The following is a 15,776-nucleotide window of genomic DNA, read 5'->3' as shown; positions in this document are numbered from 1 at the left end:
ATAATAATAATAATAATAATAATAATAATAATAATAATAGGTGTTGTTTGTGGCAAGGCAATATCTTCCTCAGTTCTTCTTCAAACGTAATGATTGTAACGCCATATCTCCCTTACAAACAAAATATTAGCAATTTATATCGAGAGAACGGGAAACTGTAGAGCGATGGGAGCAACGTTGGACAGTATGCACTCATAGTACTCAGAAAAGTAAGCGATTTCAATGCAAAATGAACGAAGAGTCATTGTGGGGCCACGGCAGAGCCCTCTTTAGAAAAAATGTCGATAGCTTATATCGAGAAAACAGGAGGTGATACTGGGATGGGACCAACGTTGGACACCGTGGACCCATAAGGCGCATCGAAAAAATTAGGGAGGCGGGCGCCAGCCAGCCTTACTTATTTCCACATAATAATATAAAATTATATTGTCGAAATACACACACGAGTTAGCTACTAATATTTCATATTATTATTATTATTATTATTATTATTATTATTATTATTATTATTATGTTATTATTATTATTATTTTTATCTACATCGTCTTTTCATTACGTGAGCATGTTTGACATGAAACCAAAGAGAAAATCCATCCTGTAGCGAAAGGAAACAATACTTTCTCTCAAATGGATAAAATATCAAGCTGAGATTGATTCGAACGCATGGACGGCGCAAAAAGCCAGTGCTTTGTCCACTATTTTTTTAACTGACTCACCGAACGCGTTTCAGTAACTTACTTATTGCTAATTTTACTTGCTTCACTCGTTTAACTTGCTTTTTCTAATAACTTATAACGACAGGGACACGAACACAGAAACATCGAGAACAGTTAAAAATGATAGATGCTCTCCCGCCGAGAATCGAACCCGAGACTCCATACACCCAAGGCTCACGTGCTAGCCTCTAGACCAGCGGCGATGGCAACACTCACTTCCTGTGTCGTTAGGGATTACGACCACTGTATTGCCAGCTATCACTTCTGTGGGTTGTATACTATGATCACATGTTTCTTCTTTGCTGGAAGAGTAAAACCTACATTATATGTAATACATGAGGTATTTAGACCTACATGCTCTTCATATAATGTAATAAAAGGGTCATGGTGTCGGATTTTAATACATGACGTATTGCAGTATACAACATGCTTTACATTACTTGTTTGTTTGTAGACAGCTACTAGCTTAGTGTTCTGAAAGGTTGTGTATAAATTAGGGATAGCCCGTTCCGGAATTATTAGTTTTCGGACTCCCGAAAGTAAAGCCGGACAAATTCCGGAATTCGGAAAATTCCAATTTTGTAATAATTTTGGAATTCGGAAAAATCCGGAATTTAGAAATTTCTGATTTCGTTAACATTCCGGAATTCGGAAAATCCGGATTTTTTCGAAAGTCGGAGTTTTTCTCAATTCCGGAATTTTCTAAATTCCGGATTCTTTCCGAGTTCCGAAATTCTTCTGAATTCCGGAGTATAACTGAATTCCATAATTTTTAGAAATCCGGAAAGTGAAAGTTCCGCTTCCGAAAAATGAATTTATTTTGGTTAATATGAATCGTGGCGGAAATAAGTCTTTGACCAGGTAATGGCGACTGCTTTGAAAGAAATAGGGAGTATGAGAATTCAATCTGTCATATTTGTAGTTTCGTGTGGAGAAAGAACGAACTTGTGAACCAGTGGTTTAAGAAAAACTCAAGTTATTAATATAAACTTTGCCGACTTCATAAAAGAAATACGAAAGACATTTTGAATCGAAAAATATAACATACAAGTTTGCAAGCGGAGACAAAGAAACCTAACGTAACCAGACTAAAGACGGATCGTTTACCGCGTAGCGATCGCGGTTCAGTGGTCAAGGTGCTTCTGCGAATGCACGTTGCAATTTTTTTTTCTTACTTTAGAATTTTTGATGGCGATTGATCAGCGATAACATACGTTTTATTATATTCAGATATTTGAATACTCGGATGTTTCAATACTTGAACTATAAAATCTTCAGGAATAATAATAGTAATAATAATAATTATTATTATCTCGTAGAAGATTAAAAGCTAGAAGCTAAATTATCGCTCAGGTCATACCATTACAAGGAGAAACGTGAAAGAATATTTCGGTTTGGTTTAATGTTGCTCACGAGAAGAGGAGTTTCTCATCTCGTTTCTAAAACAAATAAAATAACATGAGAATTAACATTTTACATTCGAGACGGGTCAGGGCTAAATCAAAATTTTCGTCTCTCTTTGGAGATGAGAATCGAGACGAGACGAAAAGTATCGTAAACATTTCCCGTCTTGTCTCGATTCTCGAAATAGTGTATGTCCATTCTTTAAGTAACAATTGCTCTGTAGACTGAATCTCATAGGCTATTTCGTTACATTGTATTTCAGAGCTCATTGAATTATGCTCTGTGTAGGTATTTTTGTAGCAAAGCTTTTATATTTACCTCTGCATATTCTAAAAATTAGTTTATTATATGCCTTACTGTCGCGTGATATTCAGTTATATTTATTACAGTTATTTTCCTCAAAACATACTTTCTACATGAAACTTCAATAAAAGGTGCTAGTTTAAAATGTTGGTAGTTGCAGAGGTGTGTCTTGAAGGTACGGAACCCTTTCCCCGAAATCTCTACTTTTAAGTAAGTTTTGCCAAATTTCAGGGCAAGTTTAAAACTATTATTATTATTATTATTATTATTATTATTATTATTATTATTATTATTATTATTATTATTATTATTATTATTATTATTGTTATTATTATATCAACTCCATGTACACAGAGAAAAATCCGTTGTCCGGACAGCGGTATATTGTACAAATATATGGTATCCTCTTGCTTACTATAGAAATCAGTACGGAGCATACGTTATCCGTATGCTACATAGACACTGCCGTTAGCTGTTACACCATGCCGTTGCAGCATGTCTGACATCTAACAACTTTCCGTATATCACATGCATATACATATGTTACTTTCGTCAGCTATATGTTATATACGTCCATTTGTATGTGAGATCCTGACCGCTTACATTGTTTCATACGGAAAGTACGTATAGATGAAACACTTATACAGAACGTATTATAAAACACGCGTTTTCAGTTATACGTCTGCTGTACGTTAAGTCCAAAAACTACAGGAATTACGCATGTAACCTATCTTTTTAAGTACGCCACCTACAATTTTTTTTCTCAGTGTATAATCTTTAAAAGATATACGGTTTGTATCTGAATAGTAAAAGCTAATTGACTGTCGATCTCGGTCGTCTGGAAGTCTTCAGGAGGCAAGGACATCGGTCACGTTCTGGGTTTGAGTTCCAAAGGGGCAAGTATTCGGGCTCGAGCAAAAAATTGTTAAAAGTTATAGGCTTCATCCAAACATATTCAAAACAGCTGGGACCGGGTTTGGGCTTCTCAACGGTTCGAGCAGCTCGGCTTACAGCTCATTCAATATCGAACCGAATCGAGAAGTGAGCCGAGCCAACAGCTCACCACACCGAGCCGATTTGAGCCATCGGCTTAGTTGAGCTGAGTCGAAACGTGCTGATGAACTAGTTTCAACTTAGCTGGCTCGAACCGGTTCACATGAGCCGAGTAGGTGACCCATCCCAACCGAGAAAGCTCGAGCCATCGGCTCAATTGAGCTGAGTCGATAGCTTGTTCCAACTAAGCCGGCTCGGGTCATCGGCTCATCCCAACCGAGTCGACTCGAGCTGTTCGCTCAGTTGATACGAGCCGAGCCGGTTGATATCACTACCCGAGTTGGTCTTCTGCTTGGGCTCAAGAATTCGACCGTGCACATCTCAGCCTTGATTTTAAGAACTACAGTATATACTTATATTGGTGATTACGACATTTGAGGCTGTCTCGTAATAATAATAATAATAATAATAATAATAAACTCTTGTCTTCTCGTTATCTAGACGAGACGAGATACACTAAAATTGCCCCACGAGATGCACTAAAATTACGAGATGAGACGCACCTCTGTCGTGAGCAACACTAAAAGTATTCCACATTACTGCTTGCATTTCTCATGGCTTTTGCTTTCCAGTCTGATCAGGCCAATATTTCAAAACGAGTTAAAACGAGCTGAACGAGCGAGAGAGCCATTATCAAACTCAACTCAACTCGAAACTAGACCTCGAAAACAGCGACTTGGCTCGGAACTCAATTCAAGAAAATTACCTTTGACTCGACTCAAATTGTACTCGAGTTGAATTGAATTTTGGCTCGACTTGTGCTCATCCCTATTCGTGTTTGTATTTTATGTTTCCACTTCAACAATGTCTACTCTTTTTTCTCCTTTTACCTGCTGTTTCTGGATTTCTCTTTCGGTATCGTCCTTTATTTACACCGTGCACTATTCTTATTCCCAGCTTGTGACCCGCTTCAATGTCTTATTCAGTTTAGGCTTTTCTTCTTACATTGACTTCACATGTGATTGATTTAATTCTCACTTTCCGCGCACGACCGATGAAAATGTTTTATTATTATTATTATTATTATTATTATTATTATTATTATTATTATTATTATTATTATTATTATTATTATTATTATTACTATTATTATTATTATTATTATTATTATTATACTATTGAACTTGCACGGCGAAATTACTGTATAATACGATATCATTTCTGTAATTTTACTCCATTGTATGTTATTTAGTTTATTAATGGGCACTAAATTGTCTCCAGATCAACGAATAAATTAACTACGGCATGCACTTTGGTGGAAATATCATTGCAATAAGATAATTGGTTCGTTCCAAACATGTTCATGTAATGATATTTCCACCAAAGTGCATGCCGTAGTTAATTTATTCGTTGATCTGGAGACAATTTAGTGCCCATTAATAAATTAAATAACATACAATGGAATAAAATTACTGAAATGATATCGTATTATACAGTAATTTCGCCGTGCAAGTTCAATAGTATAATAATAATAATAATAATAATAATAATAATAATAATAATAATAATAATAATAATAATAATAATAATAATAATAATAAAACATTTTCATCGATCGTGCACGGAAAGTGAGAATTAAATCAATCACATGTCAAGTCAATGTAAGGAGAAAAGCCTAAACTGAATAAGACATTGAAGCGGGTCACAAGCTGGGAATAAGAATAGTGCATGGTGTTAATAAAGGACGACACCGACAGAGAAATCCAGAAACAATAGGTAAACGAAGAAAAAAAAAAGAGTAGAAATTGTTGAAGTGGAAACAAAATACAAATACGAATAGGGATGAGCAGGAGTCGAGCCAAAATTCGACTCGACTCGAGTTCAATCCGAGTCGAGTCAAAGGTATTTTTCTTGTAGTACTTAAAATTATACTGTAGTTCTTAAAATTAAGGCTGAGACCTGCACGGTCGAATTCTTGAGCCCAAGCAGAAGACCAACTCGGGTAGTGATATCAACCGGCTCGGCTCGTATCAACTGAGCGAAGTTGTTGTATTACTATACATCTGCTTCCGCCCCTGTCAAATCTGGTCGATCTCGTTGACGCGACATATTTGCTTTTTTATACCCCTTTCTTCGTTTACTGAACAAAACAGTAACTATTCTGAAATATACTACTGCGCATGCCTCGTAGATAAATATTTCTGATGCCAATAGTTTCCGTTTTGTCCAAGGAATGTTCTTTTTCTTATTCCCAGCATGACCCTTTTATTACATTATATGAAGAGCATGTAGGTCTAAATACCTCATGTATTACATATAATGTAGGTTTTACTCTTGCAGCAGAGAAGAAACATGTGATCATAGTATACAACCCACAGAAGTGATAGCTGGCAAGACAGTGGTCGTAATCTCTAACGACACAGGGAGTGAGTGGTGCCCTTCCCGCTGGTCTAGTCGCTAGCACGTGCGCCTTTGGTCTATGGAGTTCCGGGTTCGATACTCGGCGGGAGAGCATCTATGATTTTTAACTGTTCTCGATGTTTCTGTGTTCGTGTCTCTGTCGTTATAAGTTATTAGAAAAAGCAAGTTAAACGAGTGAAGCAAGTAAAATTAGCAATAAGTAAGTTACTGAAACACGTTCAGTGAGTCAGTTAAAAAAAAAGTGGACAAAGCACTGGCTTTTCGCGCTGTCCATGCGAGTTCGGATTAATCTCGGCTTGATTTTTTATCCATTTGAGAGAAAATTTTGCTTCTTTACTCTACAGGTAGTCCACTCTTTTCGTATTTTTCGCTGTCGTTCACAGTTAAAGTAACTGACTATTATTCTTTCTACGAATGATGGATCTTCTCTTTGGCTTCATGTCAAACACGCACACGTAATGAAAAGACGCTGTCGATAATAATAATAATAATATGAAATATTAGTAGCTAACTCGTGTGTGTATTTCGACAACATAATTTTATATTATTATGTGGAAATAAGTAAGGCTGGCTGGCGCCCCCCCCCCTATTTTTTCGATGCGCTTTATGGGTCCACGGTGTCCAAAGTTGGTCCCATCCCAGTATCACCTCTCGATATAAGTTATTGACACTTTGCCTAAAGAGGGCTCTGCCGTGGCCCCATGACTACCCATGACAATGACTCTTCGTTCCTTTTGCATTGAAATCGCTTACTTTTCTGAGTACTATGAGTGCATACTGTCCAACGTTGCTCCCATCGCTCTACAGTTTCTCGTTCTCTCGATATAAATTGCTAATATTTTGTTTGTAAGGGAGATATGGCGTTACAATCATTACGTTTGAAGAAGAATTGATTAAGATATTACCTTGCCACAAACAACACCTATTATTATTATTATTATTATTATTATTATTATTATTATTATTATTATTATTATTATTATTATTATTATTATTATTACTATTATTATTATTATTATTGTTGTTTTACTTACCACTAATGTTGCCTACCTTTATTTGCAATGCAATGTGTTACTAAAAAGCAAATCAAATAACACTCCTCGCCATTCAGGCTCCCGAACTCGAAATACATGAGTTCTCTGTGTTAGAGGAATGCACATTTATTATATTATTCTTTCAAATAACACGTTACACAAGTTACTTCACTTTCAATGTGTAATTCCATATCATCAGTAACAATCATCTTGTTCCGATAGGAAAATAACCCCCTCCTGCAAAAAAAAAAAAAAAAAAAAAAAAACTGACCGTAGCGAAAGGGCGTGAACCTTTTTTAGGCGATTAATCGGGTCCAATATTTCAATAAGTTTCTGCACACAAATATTTCAGTAAAAGAGGAAAATTTATTCAAACTTTCTGAATACCTATTTATGGGCGAAATTTGGTTCCCTTGGAACTTTTTAAGAGTTTGAAGGGCCACCATTTTGAACATTTTCATCTGATTATTCTGGTTAACGAACTCATCAAGATATTTCAACAATTAATGTTTGTGCCAAGTTTCGTCTCAATCCGCTGAAAATTAGGGTGGTTATGGCATTCACAAATAGCGTTATATATATACAAATAGATAGATAAGTAGACACACAGAGGGAGAGAGAAAAAGTGTTTTTCTCCCTTCTCGCACCTGTGGTGCGTCAGAGCTAAACCGGGCCCCTTTGCAAAACGTATTGACCAACCTAACCTAAACACAAACCTCTTACTTGCTAACGTAGAAACGTGGTCGGGAGGTGTAAGGCATGTAGAAATTGTATTTTTAGTAACCATGAGTATGGTCCACTTCCATGTTTTTCTTTTTACTTTTTGCAGCTACATCGGAACGTTCAATTTTTATTCTTCACTTATTGCAAATGGCGTCTACATTCAAAATATGAGGAATTTTGGTGGCATTTGTTCGGATATTCTTCTCTTTGGAAATGAAGACAAGAACAAAAGCAATACGCAAAGACAAAAAGTATTATCAGTACTAAACATTACCAATAATAATTGCTACGAAAAACTAAATACGACCTCTTTTACCATCTCTCATGAGTTGTATGTATTATTAACAAAAATTTTTAAAAATCTCCTTGCCGAGGATTCGAACTTGCGTCCTTTGAATTTGTAAGCCAGCACCTTAACCACTACACCAAGATCATGGCATGGTGACCGTTTAGTTGTCGGCGTATTTGTTGTATTTGTGTTTTATGTTTCCACTTCGACAATTTTTACTCTTTTTTTGTAAGTTTAACAGCTGTTTCTGGCTTTCTCTTTCGGTGTCGTCCTTTATTTACACAATGCACTATTCGTATTCACAGCTTGTGCCCCTCTGCAATGTTTTATTCAGATTAAGCTTTTCTTTTTGCCCCTCAGTAAACATTTGATTGATTTAATTCTCATACTCTCCACGGATGGAGCACAGGAATGCCAGACTCGAAAAATAGGTGTACATTTACTTTCCTGACAGATCATACAATAAGTTGGTTACAGCTATTCGCTGGTATTCCGGTAAATCCGGATTTATATAAAAAAGGTTAATGTTAAAAGTTTTAGCGGTTTTTCTTAATCTTTCCTTTATCTCTTCTTGAGTACGAAATTGATGCGCTTTTTTTCGTCTTCTTCTGTTCTAAATGAAAATTCTTCCACGCCCTCATCTGTATACGCCACTAGTGTACCTTTATTTAGCGTTATTATTTGTGCCGTACGATTGGAAATTAGTAACGTAAGGTCGTTACTCGGTACTCTCAAGGTCATTGCCTGAAAGCCGTATCGGTCTAATAATGATTGTAGTGGAGTAATATAAAATACAGCGTCATGAATTGTTTCTCTTTGAATCGATACAGGGAAGTAGAAATGTGATTTCGCCGGAATCGTAACTTTACTTGCTGTAATGACGTTTGCATTCCTTTGCAAGTGCAAAGAGTGAGTAGTGTCTCGTGACATTTCTTCCGATTCCTGTTTTTCCATTGGAAACGCAGGTTTGCTAGGTTTTCTATATAATGATATGGATTTATTCTCCAAGTCTATTTGAGAGAAAAGTCTTGTGAGAATGTCATTTCCAAAAATCGGATTAAAGTCAGCATCTATGATGCGGAAGTAATGTGAGAAGGTGGTAGTGCCAATTTTAAATTTAATTAACGCTATTTCTTTTACAGTTAGAACTTTGTTGGCAATGCCCTTGATACGAGTTTGAAATGGTATTAGCGTACATTTTGGGGGTACGTCCCGTCTTGAACATAGACTAAGACTAGAACCCTTATCTATTATAGCTGCTAGACTGTTTGTATTTACATTAATATTGAGTAATAGTTTATTATTTTCTATTCCCAGCTTAACATGTTCTCGATGTTCATTATAGGTCGTCTGGGTGAAAAAATTGGCGTCCATGTCCTTAAAAGTTTCCACTGTTACCTGCTCTTCTTGAATGCCATTACCTTTTAATTATGATGGTGTCTGTGTGACCCGCGCCGACTTTTCTGAAATGGCAAGCGAGACTTGACTTTGGCCTGCGAGCCCATCTATGCGTTTCCCTGGTTGGGATTTTTTGGATTATTCCAACACGTGGATGCTCCATAGTTCTTGTAACAAATTGAGCAGACTGATATTTTATCGCCTTCTACAAAATTGTTCTTTTCTCTACCACCGTTATTTCTTTTATTGGTATTCTTCGCATCCGCTTTTTGTCCGTTTCCTTTACGATATTTTCCTCCGTTGTTGCGCCTATAATTGGTCTTCATGGCATTCTGTGCCACCATTAATGATAACTCGGCCATTTGATTAGCTAATTTGGTGAGGTCCGTGTGAGGAGGTTGTGGGGGCGGGTTTTCACTTTGGTGGGGGTGCGAATTTAAAACTTCAGGTGGAGAGGAAGTTGACTGTGGAGTATGAATTAGGATTCGTTTGGCTATAATGGTCGTACAAAGGGAGTGATGAGAGTCGGTTAGGTTGGCCGATTAAAGAATGAATTGCCTGTGACAATTCTACATAAGTCGATCCTGCAGCCGCTGGATTGTTGGAAAGGATTCTAACGCTATCTTTTGCAGCAAATTTCTTTATAGTCCTAACGAAAGAAAATGAATTTTCTGTTCCTCTGAAGCTTCTGGCATTAGCTGTCTGATGGCCCTTAATTTCCTTAAGAAATATGAATCGACCGCTTCATTTTCGTTTTGTTGAATTTGGAAAATTTCTAATTCCGCCTTATACGCTGGCAAATTTGGGCGGCACAGAGAAATTAATTTGGTTTTCAGTTGTTTGTAACTTACTGTGTCGAATTGGTTCTGATTTTGCAATTGTAAGATAAAGTCAAGAGCTACGCCCTGTAGATACATAGGAAGAATTTCTTTCTTCTTTTCGGGGGTCCAAGTCTGAAGTAAAGCCAAATGATCAAACAGCATGAAAAATCGATCGGGGTCGTCTGTACTGTGACCAGAATATCTAGTTAAATGAGGAATATTAAGAAATATACGGGAGCCTGACTCTGCCATATTGTTATCGCCTTCTTTACATGTATTTTTCCCAGATCTAGTTGTCGGCATAAATACCTGCCAGCTTAAAGCGAATCAATCTACCGTTAAGAGTAATGAGAGCATTTATGACAATACGGATACTATCTGCTTTTAATAACACTTACAATGTATTGTGAAAAAGTTTGTAAGTCCGTTTTTTTTTTCGTTAACAAAAAGAGCGCCCCGTAGGAAAGTCGTTTTAATGTCTGTAAATAGACGCCGACGCATCTACCATGTAAAGTTTCTTGGGTAGAGCAATAAAATGTGCTCGGGATTTGGACTTTTCCCTTCACCTTTTTATTATAAAAGTTTATGTACACAAATTATAATAAGTAATTCCACTGATATTTAGGTAAGATTAGATAGGAGCCCGGTGACCAAGCGTCGTGGGCTTTGAGGTGAGGTACTCTCGGTGACCATGCGTCGTGAGAGGGGTTTTAGGTGTTTTGATCAATCCGGGAAGATTGATGTTGGTCGAGGTGTGTAGGTCCTTTTTATCCTGTATTCTCGGCTTTCTTTGTTGATTCTCGTCCTTCCGACTGTTGGCGATAGTGAGCGACTCGGGACCGTCGTACGTGTAGTACACATGGCTATTGCATGGTACGGCGACGTGGGGATCCTTACAATATATATATATATATATATATATATAGATAGATAGATAGATAGATATAGATATAGATATATAGATATAGTTATATCAAACTCAGAAGGAGCAATTCCCCTTCCTCCTTTCCCAAAATAACGTCCCTGTCTCAAACTCTGTTAGTGTTACATAATTTATACTATAAAACCTATACATTGATAAAATGATTCCACGAACACAATAAACCGAATTTATCAATGTTTAAGAGCTACACAAGTTATACACAACAACATACTTCAATAGTATAGCTTAAATGTTGTTATATCGCATCGTTCGTGGATCTCTCGGGGTGAGAAAAGATTTTGATAAGTTTTAGATGAAATTAGGGGGGGGGAACAAGGGTGTAAATATTGATCATAAATGACGAGACGTCTAAAGGATTTTCAAGAATTGGGACGAGATTAGTAAGAATTGTATAAAAATCGAGACGAGATGAGACCTACAAATTTACGAGACGAGAGTTTTTTCAAGAATCAAGACGAGATTTTTACAAACTAACGAGACGAGAAAAGTTTTTTTTTTTTTTTCAAAAATCCAGACGAGATGAAAAATAATTGCGTTAGAATCAAGACAAGACGAGACTTCTACAAACTTACGAGATGAGAAAAGTTTTCTCAAGAATCAGAACGAGATGAGAAATAATTGTATGAGAATCAAGACAAGACGAGACTTCTCTAAACTTACGTGACGAGGAAAATTTTCTCAAGAATCGACCAAGACCAAGAATCTTGCACAAATACTAGTACTACTTGAATTTTCTTTATAGAATGTAAAAAGGAAAATGTCATTACATCTTTCACTTGAATTGCTTGGCTTCAGTGAAAATGCCGTTGCAGTGAATGTGTTACCAGCAGTTTATGCAATTCGTCTGAGTCGATCTGCCCCTGTAGCATATAGTTACAGTATGTCGTTTTCTGTTCGCGTTTTTTGTAGTTATTACTCGTTTTCAAGCCACACAGGTGTCATTCTAATCAAATTATTTTGCACACAAAGAAATGTGTCGTTGGTGCTGGATTACGATGCATTTTTGCGTTTTTAAACATTAATTATTACTTATCGGGTAATCAGACACTATTCTACGTGTGTGTGTTATCTGGAATAAACTTAAACCTTTGACCTTTGAGCTGATAAAGTTTGTCGGCTCGTCCTGGGATAAATATAGCAAAAAGAGGGATTTGAACTGCTTTTCCTCAGGCAGTCTGCTGACGAAACGCCACAAACGTCCAGTAAGATGGAAATTGCAAAATAAAAACCGTAAGTGGCGAAATTCCATGTGTACTTCGAAGTTGTTGCGGGAAGTGGGGAGAATCCCTATGGGTTATTCAAACTATGCAAAAACTCGAAGAATAGTGACAATAAAAATGAAAAACAAAAACACTTCAGGAATAGAAAAAAAAACCATCTTTTATCAGTGTATAGGAACGAAGCGCAGGAATAATTTCTATTAAGCAGCAGTAAACTGAAAATATTGAAGATTTCTTTAAACCTAATTTGATTATAATCAATATTGTTTTAATTTTTTCTCTCTTTTTTTGGCTAATATTACTAACCATATCATCATCATCATCATAATTGCTATTATGTCAATACAATTTCTCCTCAGCCAATGTCCAAACCAGTTCCTCTTCCTACTGTTAATTATATCGAAAATTCTTTTTTCTCATCTATTGCAACTATATCTAACACCTTCTCATTTGTTTTCCGTTCAACCAAGCTAATTCTCTACTTTTTTTTCTCAATGTCTACGTTTCAAAAGCCTCCAATTTTTTTCATCGCTTTTGCGTAAGGTCAATGTTTCTGCCCCATAGAGTACATATTAGAATCAGTAAAACAAAATCTCAGTATTTAATTGGAAGTTTGTTCAATACAAAGATTAGCTAATCAAAGTTGAAAAAAAAAATCTGGAATTTCAGTAATCTGTGCCGTCTTGATTTTCTTTCATGAGTCTCAGGGGTAGCCTCTCCAGTTTTTGGTAATTTAAACATTTCAGAACTCATTTAATTAATTAAATTCTTCACTCATCATTTAACTGATTAAACGTTTCACAAATATTTGAATAATTAAAACATTTCGCTCATAACTTAGTTAATTAAATGTTTCGAAAGAAATTGAGCTAAGTAATCGTTTCGCAGACATTTAGCTAATTACATGTTTCAGGAAATATTTGACTAATTACACGCTTTGCAAAACATTTAGAACATTTACTATTAAACGATTAGTAAAATATTTAGCTAATTAAATAACTTTACTATTACGATTTGGCTGTTATTTACACGTTTTCTGAAAGATTTAACTGTTTACAAGTTTCACAACACATTTAGATAATTAAATGTTTTGTTCGTTCTTTTAGTGATTAAAATGTTTCGCAAAACATTTAACTAATTACTCGTTTCCAGAAAACATTTTGTAAATAATATTTTGCAAATGATATGTTTTGTAAAAGAAACAGCTGTTAAACCTTTCGAATAATGCGGAGTGTTAGAGTTGGAATATACAACTTTTGAAGGTGAACTTTTGTTTTACTATTGTATGACATTATCAGTCATAAAGAAGGTTTAGTGGTAAGGCTTGTATCCACGGGGGCCGGGCCCTCTAAACTTTTACTAGGTAGGCCTACTAAAATTTTCACAGTAATCTTGCAAATGAACTATAATATGGTTGGGTCGGGCTTCTCTAACTTCTACCCCCTACCACTTTACATTTTTGGGCTGGCTATGAGCCTGCTAGTGGTTATGCCACACTTGTATAGAAATATTTCTTCTTACCAGTTTACATGGATATTCTTACCTGTCGACTGGATATAGTAGAGACCTTAGCACTTATGATCCACGTGACTACTTCATTGCAGGGTGGAGTTGTCAGTGATCCAAAATAACTGAAGTATTCACTGTCGAATGGCACTTGCAGAAAATATAGAGGAAATTTGTCCAGACTCTTTATTGAGTTGTAGTCTCGAATCTTCTCGACTCCCAATAGTAATGGCTGCATGTAAGGGTTATCTTCATGCGATAGCTGTAAGAAAAATGTTAATTAGGTAGTATAAGATACAATGATTTTCGAACACACACGCTTCGCATAACACACTTTCGAGGTCTGGGAACATTGAGGAGAAGTATGCCATCTTCTGCCTTCTGTTCATTCAGTGTTGTCGAATTTGAAGTTTAAACCATAAATAAACGATAATATCTATTCATAATGTATTAATAACATCAGTGAGAATTCTTCCGTCAGCTTTCTTTAATATATAAGCGCAAGAATGATAGTTTTTCTTACACTGTTAAAAATACTTTCTTAAATCTGAGAAACTGTTTCTTATCTGTGCACCGAGTAGATCTTTTCTTAGAAATAAGAGTTTAAAATTAATGAGAAATGAAGGGAAGTAGAGGAGGTTTTATGAAGCGGGAGGAGATACCACACTCTTGCTTTTTTAATGAATGAGAATTGCTGAATCTTATTTCTAAGAAAATGTTGTCTCGGTGCACAGATAAGAAACCGTTTCTCAAATTTAAGAAATTATTTTTTACAGTGTAAATTCGTTGGTGCCCTTACACATATCCCAAATATTTTTGTTTTCACTATTATCTTCAAGTTCATTAGCTTTAGCTTTCAAAAAAATTGCGCTCCTTTATTCTAAAAGTTTTGGAAGTTTCCCGCCTGGTATCTACGAAATTTTGTGTAGTTATGCAGTTCCGATTTTGTAGCCGAAGCAATTTTGTCTGCTTTCCCTTGTCTGCTAGTTTAATGCATTCCTGCGCGAACCATGGTTTGTTCCTATGTATTTCCGCATGTCCCAATTTTTCTTTTCCTGACATTTTAACGCTATCTTTAATTTTAACTCAAGTATCCGCAACACTAGTGCACTCGGAACCTTCTAAAACCGAGAATCTATTCGGCACTTCAATCTGGTATTTCCCTTCTCAACTGGCTCTCCTCGAATTCCTTTCAATTAAACCTCTCCACATTTTTATATTGAATATTTCCTTTATTCAACGATAATCTTTTTTCCTTATTATCGCTGCTACCAGGTAGTGATCAGAGTCCCAGTTAGTTTTTCTGAATGACCGAACATCATTTATGCAACACTGTCTTCTTTTATCTATTAACACATGATCAATTTGATTATGTGTTTCTCTATCTGGTGAGGTCCAAGTATATTTATGAATGTCGTGATGTGTGAATTCTGTGCTTTTCACGCCAAGGTTTATGGATGTTGCAAAGTTCACAAGTCTAGCACCGTTGTCATTGCTTTCCTTATGCACACTTTCATTCCCTATAATTGGTTTGAAAATACAGTATCCTCTCGTCCTACCTCCATATTGAAATCACTTAATAAAATGTTTATATGGTATTGCGAGAGTTGGTCAAATATCCGTTCCCACATAGCACACTACGTCCCTGGGATGTCCCATTTTGATCCCAATCATCCCATTCGGTTCCCGGGATTATCAGGACAATGAGAAGACATCCCATGGACGTCCTGTATGGGACATCCTGAAGGATTCCCATGTAGGATGTCCACGGGACGTCCCAGATGGGACAGGAGGTCCGAGGGAAAACCAATAGACATCCCTTTGTGGTCCCGTTGAATATCCCGTATCCCGGGATATTAGCGGGCATCTGGATCTCCCGTGGAAATCCTGTGGATGTCCCAGGAGCACATGTGGATGTCCCGGGATGTCCCGTCGTCCGTTGCAGGCTTAGTCTCCGACATCCCGTGGACGTACTTGTGCTATGTGGAGTTGTTTTTCTTCGTAA

The 15,776-nt window shown here is 36.5% G+C and overlaps 1 protein-coding gene across 3 annotated transcripts in view; it reads right to left on the bottom strand.

The window, feature by feature from the left end:
* LOC145678799 (carbonic anhydrase 2-like) overlaps nucleotides 1–15,776 on the bottom strand; it is a 227,130-nt gene that overhangs the window by 42,484 nt on the left and 168,870 nt on the right. For all 3 annotated transcript variants that reach the window (XM_081749314.1, XM_081749316.1, XM_081749315.1), the window contains one exon: nucleotides 13,809–14,033. In XM_081749314.1, the coding sequence (XP_081605440.1) occupies nucleotides 13,809–14,033 (225 nt within the window). The remainder of the gene's footprint in view (nucleotides 1–13,808; nucleotides 14,034–15,776) is intronic.

The sequence above is a fragment of the Thermobia domestica genome, chromosome 2 (genome assembly GCF_964235325.1).
Source record: "Thermobia domestica chromosome 2, izTheDome1.hap1.1, whole genome shotgun sequence".
NCBI lineage: Eukaryota > Metazoa > Arthropoda > Insecta > Zygentoma > Lepismatidae > Thermobia > Thermobia domestica.
This window is presented reverse-complemented; position numbering and strand designations above follow the sequence as displayed.